The sequence below is a fragment of the Pezoporus occidentalis genome, unplaced genomic scaffold, assembly GCF_034315485.1.
Source record: "Pezoporus occidentalis ecotype Australia unplaced genomic scaffold, CSIRO_AGI_Poc_V1 ctg323, whole genome shotgun sequence".
Taxonomy (NCBI): domain Eukaryota; kingdom Metazoa; phylum Chordata; class Aves; order Psittaciformes; family Psittacidae; genus Pezoporus; species Pezoporus occidentalis.
The window spans coordinates 183,254-197,025 of NW_026915192.1; the positions used below are offsets into that span (position 1 = coordinate 183,254).

The 13,772-nt window shown below is 60.3% G+C and overlaps 2 protein-coding genes across 4 annotated transcripts in view; both read right to left on the bottom strand.

Annotated features, from left to right (window-relative positions):
- The window catches only part of PHACTR4 (phosphatase and actin regulator 4), a 49,451-nt gene extending 45,339 nt beyond the window's left edge, over positions 1 to 4,112 (bottom strand). Inside the window, exon 1 of one of the 3 annotated variants that reach the window (XM_062628802.1) lies at positions 4,018 to 4,112. The gene's annotated coding sequence lies outside the window, so the exon portion shown is untranslated. The remainder of the gene's footprint in view (positions 1 to 4,017) is intronic. The other 2 variants (XM_062628804.1, XM_062628806.1) reach the window with 2 other exon arrangements.
- A 3,132-nt stretch (positions 4,113 to 7,244) lies between these two features.
- SESN2 (sestrin 2) lies at positions 7,245 to 13,408 on the bottom strand. Its single transcript, XM_062628807.1, is given in 12 exon segments — positions 7,245 to 8,158; positions 8,237 to 8,381; positions 8,546 to 8,736; positions 9,222 to 9,337; positions 9,486 to 9,636; positions 9,886 to 10,095; positions 10,322 to 10,504; positions 10,848 to 11,045; positions 11,622 to 11,687; positions 13,214 to 13,326; positions 13,329 to 13,371; positions 13,373 to 13,408. Coding segments are annotated over 12 exon segments (1,524 nt in total). The 5' UTR covers positions 13,394 to 13,408; the 3' UTR covers positions 7,245 to 8,071.
- Between the last annotated feature and the right edge of the window lie 364 nt (positions 13,409 to 13,772).

The window sequence follows — 13,772 nt, forward strand, 5'->3', positions numbered from 1 at the left end:
GGGCCCAGAGATCCCCCCAGCCCCAATCCCCAGCATCTCGCAGCCCAGCAGCTTCAATGAGACACTTGGCAGAGGAAATGGTGGTGGCAGCTTTCTCACCTTTGGGGCTGTTTGATTTCAGGGCTTGCTTGGGGGCTCTGGCAGCGCTCAAAGCTGCCCACGCTCATTACAGCAACAGAGCAAAGAGTTTGCTAACCCCTTGTGACACAAGTGGATAAAAAGCACCTGAAACCAAAGGCCGGGTACCTCCGGAGGAGCTGCCTCTCTCTGTGCTGTTTCCAATCCATGGAAAAGCTGGAGGAACATGGCAGGGCTTAAGCAGCAGCTCCCCAGCTTAGGGTCCGACCAAAGTGGATTTCAAAGAGGTTTCACTTCCCCAGACTAATACTCTCCAATCAGAAGAAATCCTCCAAAAGAAGAGATTATCCATAAATTTACTACTTAGAAATGGTAATAACACTTGAACACTGCTGATTCAAGCAGACCACAGCAGCAATACCCATCTGCTTTGACTTACCCAACACACGCTTGCTACTCAGGCAAATGCTTCCTCCTGTTATTCATGTTCCACTTACTAAAGGCCCCATCTACACACCGCACAACATGCAGTAGGAAGGGACCCAGACCAGTATAACCTGGCTGCTAATTATGGCCCTTAAGGCTCAGTTGCATTAATGCATCCCTCTAGCTACGAACACGAGTATGACTACACCCTCACTAAGCACACACAATCCTAGAGAGGAGAGACAGGAGGCTGAAACAGCTACAGGGAAAAAGTGACTTGCCTGACATCAAACAGCACAGCAGCAACACAGCTGGGGGCTGAATTAGGCCTCCTGTCCACCCAAGCTTGCCTAAGTCCTCTGTACTCAGCCTAGTTGATAGGTAGACAGAGCCCAGTCATTAGAAGCCAGATTGAAGACTTTGCAGCTAAAAGCAGATGAGAAATAGCCCTGATGAATGTAATCACTAGGGCCAAATGGATTCTGGAGATGCAGCAGGCTCACAGCATTCCTTCATTCGATTTTCCAAGCCAACACAGGTTTCTGCATGCCCAATGCTGGTGAGCTGGGCTGCACACACTGCAGTGTGTTCAAAACGCCTCCAAAAGCTGCTCAGTACATTCAGCTTGAAAATTCCCCGATTTCATCAAATCACAGAATGGTTTGGGTTGGAAGGGACCTTAAAGCTCACCCAGCTCCAACCCCTGCCACAGGCAGGGACACCTCCACTAGAGCAGCTTGCTCCAAGCCCCTGTGTCCAACCTGGCCTAGATCCCATCTCAGTCTCCCCTTTGGCAGGTTAAAGCCATTCCCCTTGGCCTGTCCCTACAGGCCCTTGTCCAAAGCCCCTCTCCAGGTTTCCTGTTGGCCCCCTTTAGTTTTCACCAGTGATCCCAAGCCTGTGACCCAGCCACCACCACCCCACACCAACCTCCACACCACAGCTCCTTAGGAGATACAAAAAGTCCTCTGGGGCAGTGAAAACTCCTGGACAGTCACCACCTGAAAGCACTTGGAGACCTTCAGCTGAAGATCCCCAGTATTCTGTATATCTCCATGGCGACTCCTCACCTGCAGCCCATCCCTGGATTTGGGCACAGGGTCTGGAAGGAGTTAAAGCCCTGCTCCAGAGCCAGCCAAGGCTATGACACTGGCTGGTGCATTCCCTAACGCATGACCCCGCTGCGCAGAGAAGAACTGGAAAGAGTTATCAGCAAGAGCTCCTAATTGACTGCTAAAAATAGATCTCTGAAAGGGCTTTCTTCCCCTTGACACAAAGGCTGCCTGCTGCAGTCACACATCCATCTGCTTAACAGGGCCTCCAAACCCACCAGCAACAGAAACCCCAATATTCGCAGTCACAAACCCCACACACAGCGTTTGGATGGAGAAAATCACAGCTAAACCACTCTTCCCTGGGAGGGCACTGGGACCCTGGAATGGGTTGAACGGAGAAGCTGTGGCTGCCCCACCCCATTTGGGGGTCACACACAGACCCCAGGAGTATCTGCAGCTTGCTCTGTGCATGGCATCACCCACAGCAGTGGCAAACCCCAGTGCAGCTTCCCCCCCCACTTCACACTTCCTGCCAGCCACCGGTTTTGTGTCGCTCATAGCTGAATATTCATCACCAAGTAATAGACCTGCAAGAAGTGCAGTGTCAGCAGTTTTTAATCCATCTAATTCCCCACCACATGCCAACCACAATGAAATTTGGTCAAAATAGAAGCCATTTGTTTAAATACAAGTGATTTGGCGCTCAAAACCGTCATCAAATTAAACTGGAAATCAAATTAACCAGTGATTGAGTGAAGGAGAAGGCTCCATAATCACAGTTTACAAAGCCAGCACCATGAAAACAAGGAAGCAGGCACATTCCCCATGTTTTGTGGCAGCTTCTCTGCACTGCCCTGTCCTTCCAAAAGGACGCCCACACCCCATCTTCCTTCCAGGGCTTGATGCTTCCAATACAACCTATTCCTTGGTAGTCCAGAAGCACCTGATAGCAAAGCCCTGTGAAAGCAGAAGCTGACACACTTGAAACCACACAAATTTAGGACACATCAGCACAGTCACTCCCAATGGGAAAAGGGGTTTGTTCCCAGCACCAACCAGGGTATTAACTTCAGCTGGCGTAACAACGTGCCAGAGTCCCTCCTAAGTGGCCTCATTTTGGCTTCTTTCCCCCTTTTATTGCACCCCCGTGTGAACAGGGATTTAAGCTAACATTACAATTGTAGGGCTACTCTTCAAAGTCATTTGGATGCATTTAAACCTATGTTTGAAGAGCCAAAGGCATTTACAGAGAGATCAGAGCAGGCAGAGGAATTCCACTGCACCCCCATGCAACTTCTACAATTAGCCTATGAAGCTAATTCAGGTGAAGCAGTCCTTGACCCATGGAGCATGGACCACAGGGAACCTCATCCTTCCCCTTCCAATGCAAGCAAACCTGGCTCTGCTCAGGACTCACTGATGTTCCTGGTTTTCAAAGGCAAGCTTCAAGCTTTGAGCTCACTCCCATACGATTCAAGGCTTAGACAGAAGAGGAGCAATCCCGACTGTTCCCCCTTTGCCAGCCTCCTGGAAGCAACATTTGAACATCCCAATGCTTGAGAAGGGAACTTTTCATTTCAGCCTCGTAGAGCCACAGAATGGGATGGGCTGGAAGGGACCTCAAAGCTGCTCCAGCTCCAGCCCCTGCTACGGGCAGGGACCCTTCCACTAGAGCAGCTTGCTCCAAGCCCCTGTGTCCAACCTGGCCTTGAGCACTGCCAGGGATGGGGCAGCCACAGCTTCCCCGTTCAACCCATCCCAGTGTCCCAGCACCCTCACAGGGAAGAATTCCTTCCCAGGATCCCATCTCCATCTCCCTTCACCTTCTCCCATCGCTCACTTTGGTTCCACACAGGGACTTTACGCCCCCCCCACCTCCACCTGCGCAAACACCGCGGGCGCAAGGCGAAGCGGTCAATAATTCATCACCTGCAAACACGATTACAGCAGCAAGCACAGCGGGGCCGGCTCCGGTTTCAGTCAACAGCGAGACGGGACAGATCAAACAAAGAAATACCAGTGGGGCTGCATCAGAGAGAGCTTGAGGGAAGGAGAACGCAACACAGAGGGAAGCACAGGGGTGCTCCGGGCACACGAGCCCTGCGGACCACAGAGCGGTCTGGGCTGACGGGACCTTAAAGCTCACCCAGCTCCAAGCCCGGGCAGGGGCACCCCCACCGGAGCAGCTCGCTCCAAGCCCCGTCCTTGACCCCCTGCACCAGGCACGGGGCAGCCCCTGCGGCCCGCGGGCTCCAGCGCGGGACTTTGAGCTCCAGCGGGAACGGCCCCGGCCCCGGCCCCGGCTGTCCCGAGCACGGCGCCAAGCGACCCTTGGTGCCGGTCCAGCCCCGCACCAGCCCCGCACGCACCCCGCGGCCCCTCGCAGGGCCCTGTCCCACCCGCCGCGGGGCACAGGGACCGGACCGGACCGGACCGCGCGGGGCTCCCCGGGCCTCACCTGCCGCCCGCGGCCCCGGCTGCTGCTCCGCTCCCGGCCCGGGCCCGCCGGAAGCCGCGGGAGAAGAGGCGCGCAGGGCACCATGGGAGTTGTAGTCCAAAGCGGCAGGACACGCCCCCTTGCGTGAGACCACGCCCCCTCATAGGAGGGGCGCCTCATGGTAGGTCACGCCCCCTTGATGTAGGCCACGCCCCCTTATGCGCAAAGCCGGGGTCGGGGCGATGCGGGTGATGGGGGGTGAGGGTGTGGGGTGCGGGATGGGGATCACGGGGAGCTGTGGGGCACGGTAGTGAGGAACAGGGGTCGTGTCCCAGCTCCATCCTGGTGTGACTGCGGCAGGGACATGGGGATGGTTTGGAGCAGGGACATGGGAATGGCTTGGAGCAGGGATATGGGGATAGCTTGCAGTAGGGATATGGGGATGGCTTGGAGCAGGGACATGGGAATGGCTTGGAGCAGGGATATGGGGATAGCTTGCAGTAGGGATATGGGGATGGCTTGGAGCAGGGATATGGGGATGGCTTGGAACAGGGATATGGAATGACTGCGGCAGGGATGTGGGGATGGCTTGGAGCAGGGATATGGGGATGGCTTGGAGCAGGGATATGGGGATGGCTTGGAGCAGGGATATGGAATGACTGCAGCACGAATATGGGAATGGTTTGGAGCAGGGGTATGGGAATGGTTTGGAGCAGGGAAGGTTTGCAATGGGGCAGATTTGCAGTAGATATGCGAAAGGTTTGCCGCAGGGATGCAGCAGGGATGCAGGGCAGAATTGCAGCAGGCATGCTGGGCAGGCTGGCAGCAGGGTAGGGATGCAGCAGGGATGCAGGGCAGGAATGCAGCAGGATGCAGGGCAGGGATGCAGGGATGTAGGGCAGCAGGGATGCATGGCAACAGGAAAGCAGGGCAGGATTGCAGCAGGGATGCTGCGCAGGATGGCAGCAAGGCAGGGATGCAGCGGGGATTCAGGGCAGGATGGCAGCAGGGATGAAGCCAGGGATGCAGGGCAGGATGGCAGCAGGGATGAAGCCAGGGATGCAGGGCAGGATGGCAGCAGGGATGAAGCCAGGGATGCAGGGCAGGTTGGCAGCAGGGATGAAGCCAGGGATGCAGGGCAGGTTGGCAGCAGGGATGCAGGACAGATTCGCAGTGCTGCTGCCGGTACCCAGCGAGTGGCGCTGCCGCCCCAGGGAAGCCGAGGCAACCGGGAGAGGCCGGGAGCAGCAGAGAGCAGCCAGCCCCGGCTCCGCCAGCCCCGGCTGCATCAGCTCCGAGCCGGTCCTTGGAAAGAAGCCCCCGGTCCGGGGCTGGGGAGGGCCGCTCGGGATGGAAATGCGATGCGAGTCCAAGGGCGAGAGGCCTGAGGTGCTGCGGAGCCGGTTCAATCCCCTCCATCGCACGGGCAGGAGATGGGTACCCATGGAGGTGCTTGGTCCCCCGGCCGGTGCAGAGCTGCGGGTGCAGATGGCACCCCATAGCCGGGGCCAGTCCGGTGGCCAGAGCCTGCAGATCCCCCGGGATAAGCCCGGTGTGTCCCCATCAAGGGCAGTTTCTGGTGACAGCCGCACTGCCCCACTTCCATCCAAAGCAAACAGCTTATTCCCTTCCGCAGAGGAGCAGAGGGTCGGGTGCTGATCCACCCTCACCCTGCCAAGCTTTCCCTTTGGGATGGAGCTGGGTTTGAAGGGGCTCATGGGGGCTCCTGGCCCTCCAAAGGTGCCCACCGCGGGGTGTAACCGCGTGCCGGCCGGGTGCAGAGCTGCGTGGCTGGGTTAAACCTGGCTGTGACAGCAGAGACGGTGCCAGCCCCACAGCAGGTCCTGGTGGCACGGGGTGGGTCACACAAGGCAGCAGCACTGGCTCTGGGCGCAGGGATATTTTGGGCTCCATGGGCAGGACACATTCTGTTCCCATGAGCTAAGGCAGCAAGAAGGGGCAGGTCCCTTCCCTCCCACCTCTCCACCCCACTGAACCCTCTCTGGGGCTCCAGTATTGGGATGGGACTGGGAACATGGGGGCTCAGTGTTCAGCCGAGGGTGACCACGGCAGAGTGCTCCCCATGGGGACATGTGTGATCCCATGGGGTAGAACCTCCACATCCACCTCACCCTCGAGGAGCTGCTTTGTTTCCAGCCCAGATTCACCCATCTCCATCTGCTGGGTCCTGGGCACCCATGGGCTGATCCCTTGGGTCCATGAGCGCCTTTGTCTCTGCTTTAATGCACACAGCCTGAACTAGAGCCTGGCCAGCGGAGGGGAGCAGCAGAGCAGCAAGGATGGGGGGAATGAAGGGCATGGACCCTGCACATCAGGGATGAGCAGAAACAACAGCAAATAACACAGAAACACATTGGTCCTTCCATGCGGATGGGGTCTCGGGGAGAAAACCTCGGGTTTGTGACTAGAAACAGCACCTTTAGGCTTCCAGTGGAACAAAACCACCTCCAGGAGAGCCAGAAGGCAGCAGGAGCAGTCCCTCCCCCCATCCCACCTCCTTGCTGCTGCTTTTCCAGCCATTGCCATTGATTTCACTTGCCCAAACGAGGCCATTTCCCCCCTTCCACACACAAACACACAGAGAGCAGGGGGTTCTCTGGTGGCTCGTAAGCGTTGTGCTCACCCTTACCTGTGCGTTGCTGAACCTGCAGCCACCAGCCACCAGCCACGTGCGGTGCCCTGTACACACGCATCAAACCCTTCCCATGCTGCTGGGGTCTGAGCCACATCCAGCCCCATGTCCCCATGCCAAGTCCTACCTGTCTGAAGGGGCTGGGATCCAGCTCCTTGGGCTACAGGGATGGGGCTGGAACACGGGCACAGGCTGCTCCCTCCTCAAGGATCTTATCGGCAGCTGTCAGGGGCTCCTGCCTGCACCCTGATAAGTGCTGAGCTCCCTGTCACAAGGCTGGGATGCCCCCAAGTGCTGCTTCACACACACACACACACCCAGCTCCATCCCAGCAGCAGGAATGGAGCATCCCACCTGACACCTACACCGGGATGAGTGCGGGTACCCCAAATCCTGGTACCCCAACACCAAGAAGATAGGGATGGGCGCTACAAGGAGGGGTGCAGGGGAGCCCAACCCCTGAGGCAAATGGGCCTCCCATTTGTCCCCTTGGACAATCCAAGGCTGTTCCCAGGACACCCTCAGCCCATCATGTGAGGGGAAAAGGAAGCTGCATCTCCCCCCTCCTGCATGGCAGCACATTGGGAAAGAGGAATAAAGAAAATGACCATTTTATTCTCTCAAACAAGGTCTGTACCCGAGGCCCAAAGGCATCACCGTGCCCAAGCAGGAGTAAATCCACCCCAAACCACATAGAAATAACTTAACTGGAGTAAGGGGCCACGGGGCCAACCCAAGAGTGGCTGAGCCAGGATTCATCCCAACAGGCACCTCCCCAGCGACCCGCGCCCTGGGACGTGCTCTGGATAAAGCTACAGCCACCCCATAGCCCACCCCACCACCCTCAGAGCAGCCCATTCCCCACCTCAGGCAGAGGGGATGGCCCCAGGTCACAGCAGGGACAAGGCACGGAGGTGATCCCAGCTCGGAGATGAACAGCACCCGGGGTGCCTGGATCCTTCCCAACGCTGCTATGGTGCCTTCCTTGGGTGGGAAGAGGGTGCCAGGGCAGCACCCCCGTGGCTTCCAGCACAGGATGACCCCAAGAAGCAGGAGCAAAGCCGGTGCTATCCATCCTGTGCTGCTCTCTGCCCCCTCCTCCCCAGTGACAGTCTTGGTGCCAGGACATGGAACATGGACACCATGACTGTACAGAACACCAGCGCTATACGGTGAAGGCAGCACCCACAGCACCCTGGGTTGGCTTCATCGAGCACCCCCAAGCCCAGGGCAGCATTGCTGGGTCTTCCCAGCACTGATGGCTGTTGGGTCCCCTCTCTTGGGGAGAGGGATGGGGAAGCCCCAACTCTCCTTCTACAGCTCCTTAAGCAGGGAGACAACGTTCCAACAAAGTCCTTATGGTACTAGCTCCCCCCTTGGCTTCCCCCCGAAGGAGGAGGAGGAGGAGGGAGCAGATGCTGGTCAGGTCATGTAGCGGGTGACGGCTCTCAGGGCATAGAGCAGAGCTGCCTGCATCCGAGCCTCCAGCAAGAGCAGGTTGATGTGCACCTACACAGGGAGAGCAGGGTCAGGCCACAGAGGGGCTCAGCACCGCCAGGATGAGGAGGGGAAGGGATGGGACAGCACCTTCTCCGAGTGCTTGAAGTGTCTCCAGAACTGTGTGTACACCCGCTTGGTTGTCTTCTCCGGGTAGCAAGCCACCGTCTTGATGTAGACCTTCAAGTTGCGCTCCAGGAGCTGATTCACCTCCCCATAGTCGTAGTCATCATAGCTGGGACAAAGAGGAGAGCACGTTACTCCAGGCACAGCCCCGGGATCCCCCAACAGCATCGCTTTGCCTTAGGCTGAACAGCAGCACCAAGACCAAGCCCGACCCCTCAGGCTGGAGCCGCTCATGGGCTCTACCCAAGGTGGAGGCCAGGCTCACGGACCCACCGGATGCCAAAGACGCAGTGGACGTAGTTCCAGATGGCCCTGCGCAGCATGGACGTGTCCACGCCGCAGTGCATGGCGATGGTGTTGTACGTCAGGTTGTAGACGACCTGGAACTTCTCATCCAGGAGCTGCCCCACGTCGGGGTAGAGGCGGTTGATGAGCGAGTAGCCATGGTCCTCCCAGGTGTAATCCTGCCGGAGAAAGGATGCTGGGGAATTGTGGGGCCATAGATTCCCAGCCTGGTTTGGGTTGAAGGGACCTTAAAGCTCCTCCAGCTCCAACCCCTGCCACGGGCAGGGACCCCTTCCACTGGAGCAGCTTGCTCCAAGCCCCTGTGTCCAACCTGGCCTTGAGCACTGCCAGGGATGGGGCAGCCACAGCTGCTCTGGGCACCCTGTGCCAGCGCCTCAGCACCCTCACAGGGAAGAGCTTCTGCCTAAGAGCTCATCTCAGTCTCCCCTCTGGCAGGTTAAAGCCATTCCCCTTGGCCTGTCCCTACATCCCTTGTCCCAAGCCCCTCTCCAGGTTTCCTGCAGCCCCTTCAGGCACTGGAGCTGCTCTGAGGTCTCCCCTTAGAGGCTGAACCAGCCCAGGTCTCTCAGCCTGGCTCCCTTCAAAGCCAGGGACCAGCCCCCTGCATCCCTTCCCTTTGTGCAGGATCGATGCGAGCACCCACCTGCGCACGGAAGGTGGGGGGTGCCTGCTCCCCCCGCCGGGTGAAGTCCTTGTAGCCGAACTCGGGGTCCTCCACGAAGCAGAGCACGTTGGACTGCAGGGAGTGATCCGCAAGGTCTAGGAGACAGCACCGCAGTGGCCATGGGTGACGTGGGCTCATCACGGAGCTCATCCTGCTCATCCCTGCACTGTTCCCAGCTCCTCCCCCCCTCCCTGCCCCATGGGGACCCCACTTCCAGCCAGCAGCACCCCTGCTCCTCCTCACCCGAGGGAGCCACCAGCAAGCTCTCCGTCTTCTCCATCTCAAAGCGCGTTTCCATCTCCTCCTGCGTGACGCCCTCCTCCTCCTGCTGGCTCTCCTGCAGCAGCTTCATCCTCTCCATCAGCACCTCCACCTCCTGCATGGCGTCTCTGGCCTGGGGAAGCAGAGCCCAGGGTCAAGGCTGCAGAGGGGTTGCAAAGGGGAGCATGGAGCTGCTTGCAGCTCGGAACCAGCCCCAGCCTCCGGGCCTTGCCCAGACCCTGGCTCTTCCCATGCCTCAGCCCTGGCACTGGGAAGATGGCTCTAAAGCTGCTCCCAGTGGAAGCCCCATAGGGCAGCTCATCACCCCACCATGCCCTCCCTACCCACCCCAGCCCCTGCAAGGCTGAGCCCCCTCTTTTACCCCAGAGCCCCCCATGCTGTCCTCAAAGGCCGGGCTGCTGTCACTGTGGGTCGGGGGGGGCCAGCAGCCCTGTCCCCCCTCCTGGTCCTCCTCGGGGTTGATGCCGCAGCCGAAGACGAAGGATGCGAGGGAGTGGTAATGGGTGAGGAGCACCAGGGCCTGCACCAGCTCTGCCAGGGACCAACTGTTCTCCCCTGTCTTCAGCAGGGCCTGTGAGGGACATGGCATTGGAGAGACCCCCCCCACAGCTGCACCCCCCATCACACCCCATTGCCATGGGGCCAGGAGGGATGAGCGGGTTCAGGATGTGCCTCCCCATAGACCAGCCATAGGGCACAAGCCACCCGTTCCCATGGGTTCAGCCCGGGGTGGGGGTTGTACAAGCAGGATGTGCCCCCCCCCCAAAAACTGGCTGCGGGGTTTGGGGTGCTCTCACCTCGATGTGCTCCTTGGTGATGAGCCAGGGCCGGTGCGCCAGCAGCTTGTTGATCTCATTGAGGTTCCTGAGCTTCGGGGGGGCACAGTGCAGCCCCTGCAGCCATGCAGGGTTCCCCCCCACCTGCAGGAACTCCCCCATGTGCAAGCCCACCAGGTAGGAGCACTGGTGCCGAGCTGCTGCCTGTGGGGAGAGCCGGGGCAGTCAGCACCCAACCCTGCTAGAAGGCCTTGGAGAAGCCACAGCAAGGAGCCGTCTCCCTCCATCCCCCTTGAGGGTTTTCCTTAGGGATGAGTGGACAGACAGGAGTCCCTGCCCCCCCTCCACCACCATCAGCACCAGTCCCCATGGACTGGAGGGAAGGGGTGATGGGTACCCAGGGCATACCAGTACCCCAGGATGCCGGGTACCCAGGATAGGGACCATGCGACCAAGCCTCTGGGACCACAGCTCCGAGGAGGACCCATCACTGAGGTCCCAAAAGCCCAGGAAAGGACCCCAGAGCCCAAAGCAGCCCGATGCTCACCATGATGGCGATGTAGTGGCGCTTGTGGTAGGGCAGGGGCCCGTCCATGCGCAGCAGGAGGCACTGGGTCTTCCAGAAGCTGCTGAGATACTGGGGGTGCAGCCCCATGACCATGGTGATGTTGTCCACCCGGCCCGCCGAGACGAAGGCCTCGATGAGGAGCTGGCGCAGGCTGCTCTCCATCCCCTCCTGCAGGATCTGTGGGCATGGGGAGAGGAGGGCTTTGTGCTGCAGCCCCTCCGCCCAATAGGAACCCCCTAAACCCAAGCATCAGGACCCAGCAGCACCCATCCCACCCCCCTGAGCACTCACCCCTGCCCGGTACGGACACCGTCTCTGCTCCCCACTGCTCCCAGCTCTGGGGGGCTCCATGGCGGACCCTGCACAGCCCCGTCAGTGGGGTTGTTTGGTTGTTTGGGCCCCGGTGTGTAATGGGGAGGAGGAGACGGGCCCGCCCCCCCCAGCCTCTCTGGGTGACGAAACCACTCTGTTATCTCCAGCGCAGGACGAACATCTGGGACCCAGGCACTGGGTGCTGAGATAGGGCTGAGGGTGCCCTATGGGGACCGCAGGGTGTTACTGGGGGATAGGGGTTTGGATGAATGGGGAAACTGAGGCACGGCAGGGTGGAACACAACTGCTGCCCCCCACTGCCACAAGGGGGACAGCAGAGTGGGGACCCTTCCCCATCGCACCCCAGCACCAGCAATAGGGGTTGGGAATCCTGCCCTGTCCCCTGGCAGCACCCACCCAGGACCATCGCCATCCTCTCACCTCCTGCAGGGGGATGAAGGCGCTGGGCCCCTTCTCCAGCTCCTGGGGGACCTGGATCCCCGTGTCCTAGGAAGGAAGGAACAACAGTGTCAGCCCGGCCACTGAGGGTCCCAGGGACATGGGTGTCAATGGCAGACAGGGGACATGCAGCACCCACGGGTGTCAACCCCAGACCAGGGACACACAGCTCCCGTGGGTGCCAACCACAGACTGCACACCCCACTCTCCGTGGTGCCCTCTTCAGGACCTTGCCACCAGCACCTGCATCCAGCAGCTCCCATTGCTCCCAGCAGGATGCTCCTGCCCTGAGTCACCACTGAAGAGCCTGGCGTGACACTGGGGTGACAGCAGGTGCTGAGCTGGCTCAGTGCTGACTCACTTTTGGGGGCAAAAGAGCTGCTTTGGTGCTTCAAGAGGCTCCCTTGGGACCCCAGCAATGCAAATCCATGGGGACAGACCGTGGATTTCCAGCCAGGGTGGCGGGAAGGAGCCTGGAGCCCGGCAATGACAGCTCAGGGTGACCTTGGAAGGTGCGTTTTAATCATCCCTCCGAAGAGGCTCGTTCTGTGTGGCTGCATTAAGCGATGCTCAGCGGTTAACCCGCACTGCACCACCGCTGTGTAAGGTACCACCTCCTGCTTCCACTGCTGGGGACGCTGAGGCACGGAGGCGAGGCGCTGGCTCCGACCTGCTCCCAACCTCCAGCCTGCCCTGGGGCTCTACGGAGGCGCTGGGGAAGGAGTTAATCCCTCGGGAGCAGGCGGGGTGTGCCAAGCAGCGCTGGAGCCAGTGCTTAGTCAGGTGTTGGAAAATCATTCCCGATAAGGGGAGGTTAAGCAAACACCCTGCAGGCACCCGGCGGAGCGGGTCTGCCCCTCGGAACCATCTCCTGCCTGGACCGGGGCTGGAAGCTGCCCCATGGGGGGTGAGAGCAGCGCCAAGGGCACGGTGGATGGGACGGTTCCAGCCCATGGTACCAAGGTCTAGGGCGTTCCCACCAGCACCGGCTCTCCCCGAGCTGGCTCCAAAGCACCAGGACAACACGGGAGTGTTAAGACTTTTTAAAGAGATGCCATCCCCAGCTTCCCAGGAAAGTCGGAATGTTGGAGGACCGAAGTTGCGGACTGGCCACAGGGCTATCCATAAAACCCCACAGGCACCTCAGGGACTCACATTCTGCACATTAGCCTCCAAGTCCAGAAGCCACGGGTGATGCCAGGCATGGGGACATGGAAAGAGATCCCATTCCCCGTCCGGGAACAGCAGCAATTGGACGGAGCCCCCAGAGGCCCCTTGTCTCACCTCCCAACCCACTGCTCCAGGCAGAACCTCCTCTCCACAGCATTAGGGACATCCCAAGATCTCCCCTTCCAACCATCCCAATGCCGGGATGGGGCCAATCCATCCCCAGCACCCCTGGGTGGGCTCCCAGCAGCACCCTTCGGCTGGAGCCGGCCCCGGCTCCTCCACCACATCCCCGCTTCCCCGCCCCCTACAACCAGTCCCGAGGTGGGGCACAGCGGCTGGGTCACCGCATCCCACCCCGGGAGGGCGATGCCAAGCGGGACAGCCCCGGCCAGCCCGGCCCTTACCTCGCAGCCCCGCCGGCCCCCACAGCCCCGGTACTGCCGCAGCCGCGCGGGGCCGCACGGAGAGCCGGCCACCAGCATGGCGGGGCCGGCCCCGGGGGGGGGACACGGGGGGTCCCGGGGTCCCCCCGGGCTCTACAGCGCTGCAAGCTCCCGGTGCCCCGGCGCCCGCACGGCTTTCATAGCGCGGCGGCGGGGCGGCCACGCCCCCTTCTGCGGCTCTGCCAATGGGCAAGGAGGAGGCGTGGCCAAGGGGCGGCCGCCAGCCAATGGGGAGCGGCGGCGGCGCGGGGAGCGCTGGGGGTTGTAGTTCCGTGGGTCCCACGGGAGGATCCGAGCGTGCCCCGCAGCGCTCCCATCCCTGGGTGCAGGGAGCGATGGGAAACGATGCTGGGGCCAGGGGGGGAAGGAACCAGGCAGAATCCCCCTCCCGCAGCCCCCCAGGCACCCCTACAGGACACTGGGATTCACCCACCGAGGGGGAGCCCCATGAGCTGCAGCTCCCATCCCCTGGAACAACAGGGCCCAAAGCCAATAAAAAAGGAAAGGAGTCAAAAAGTAC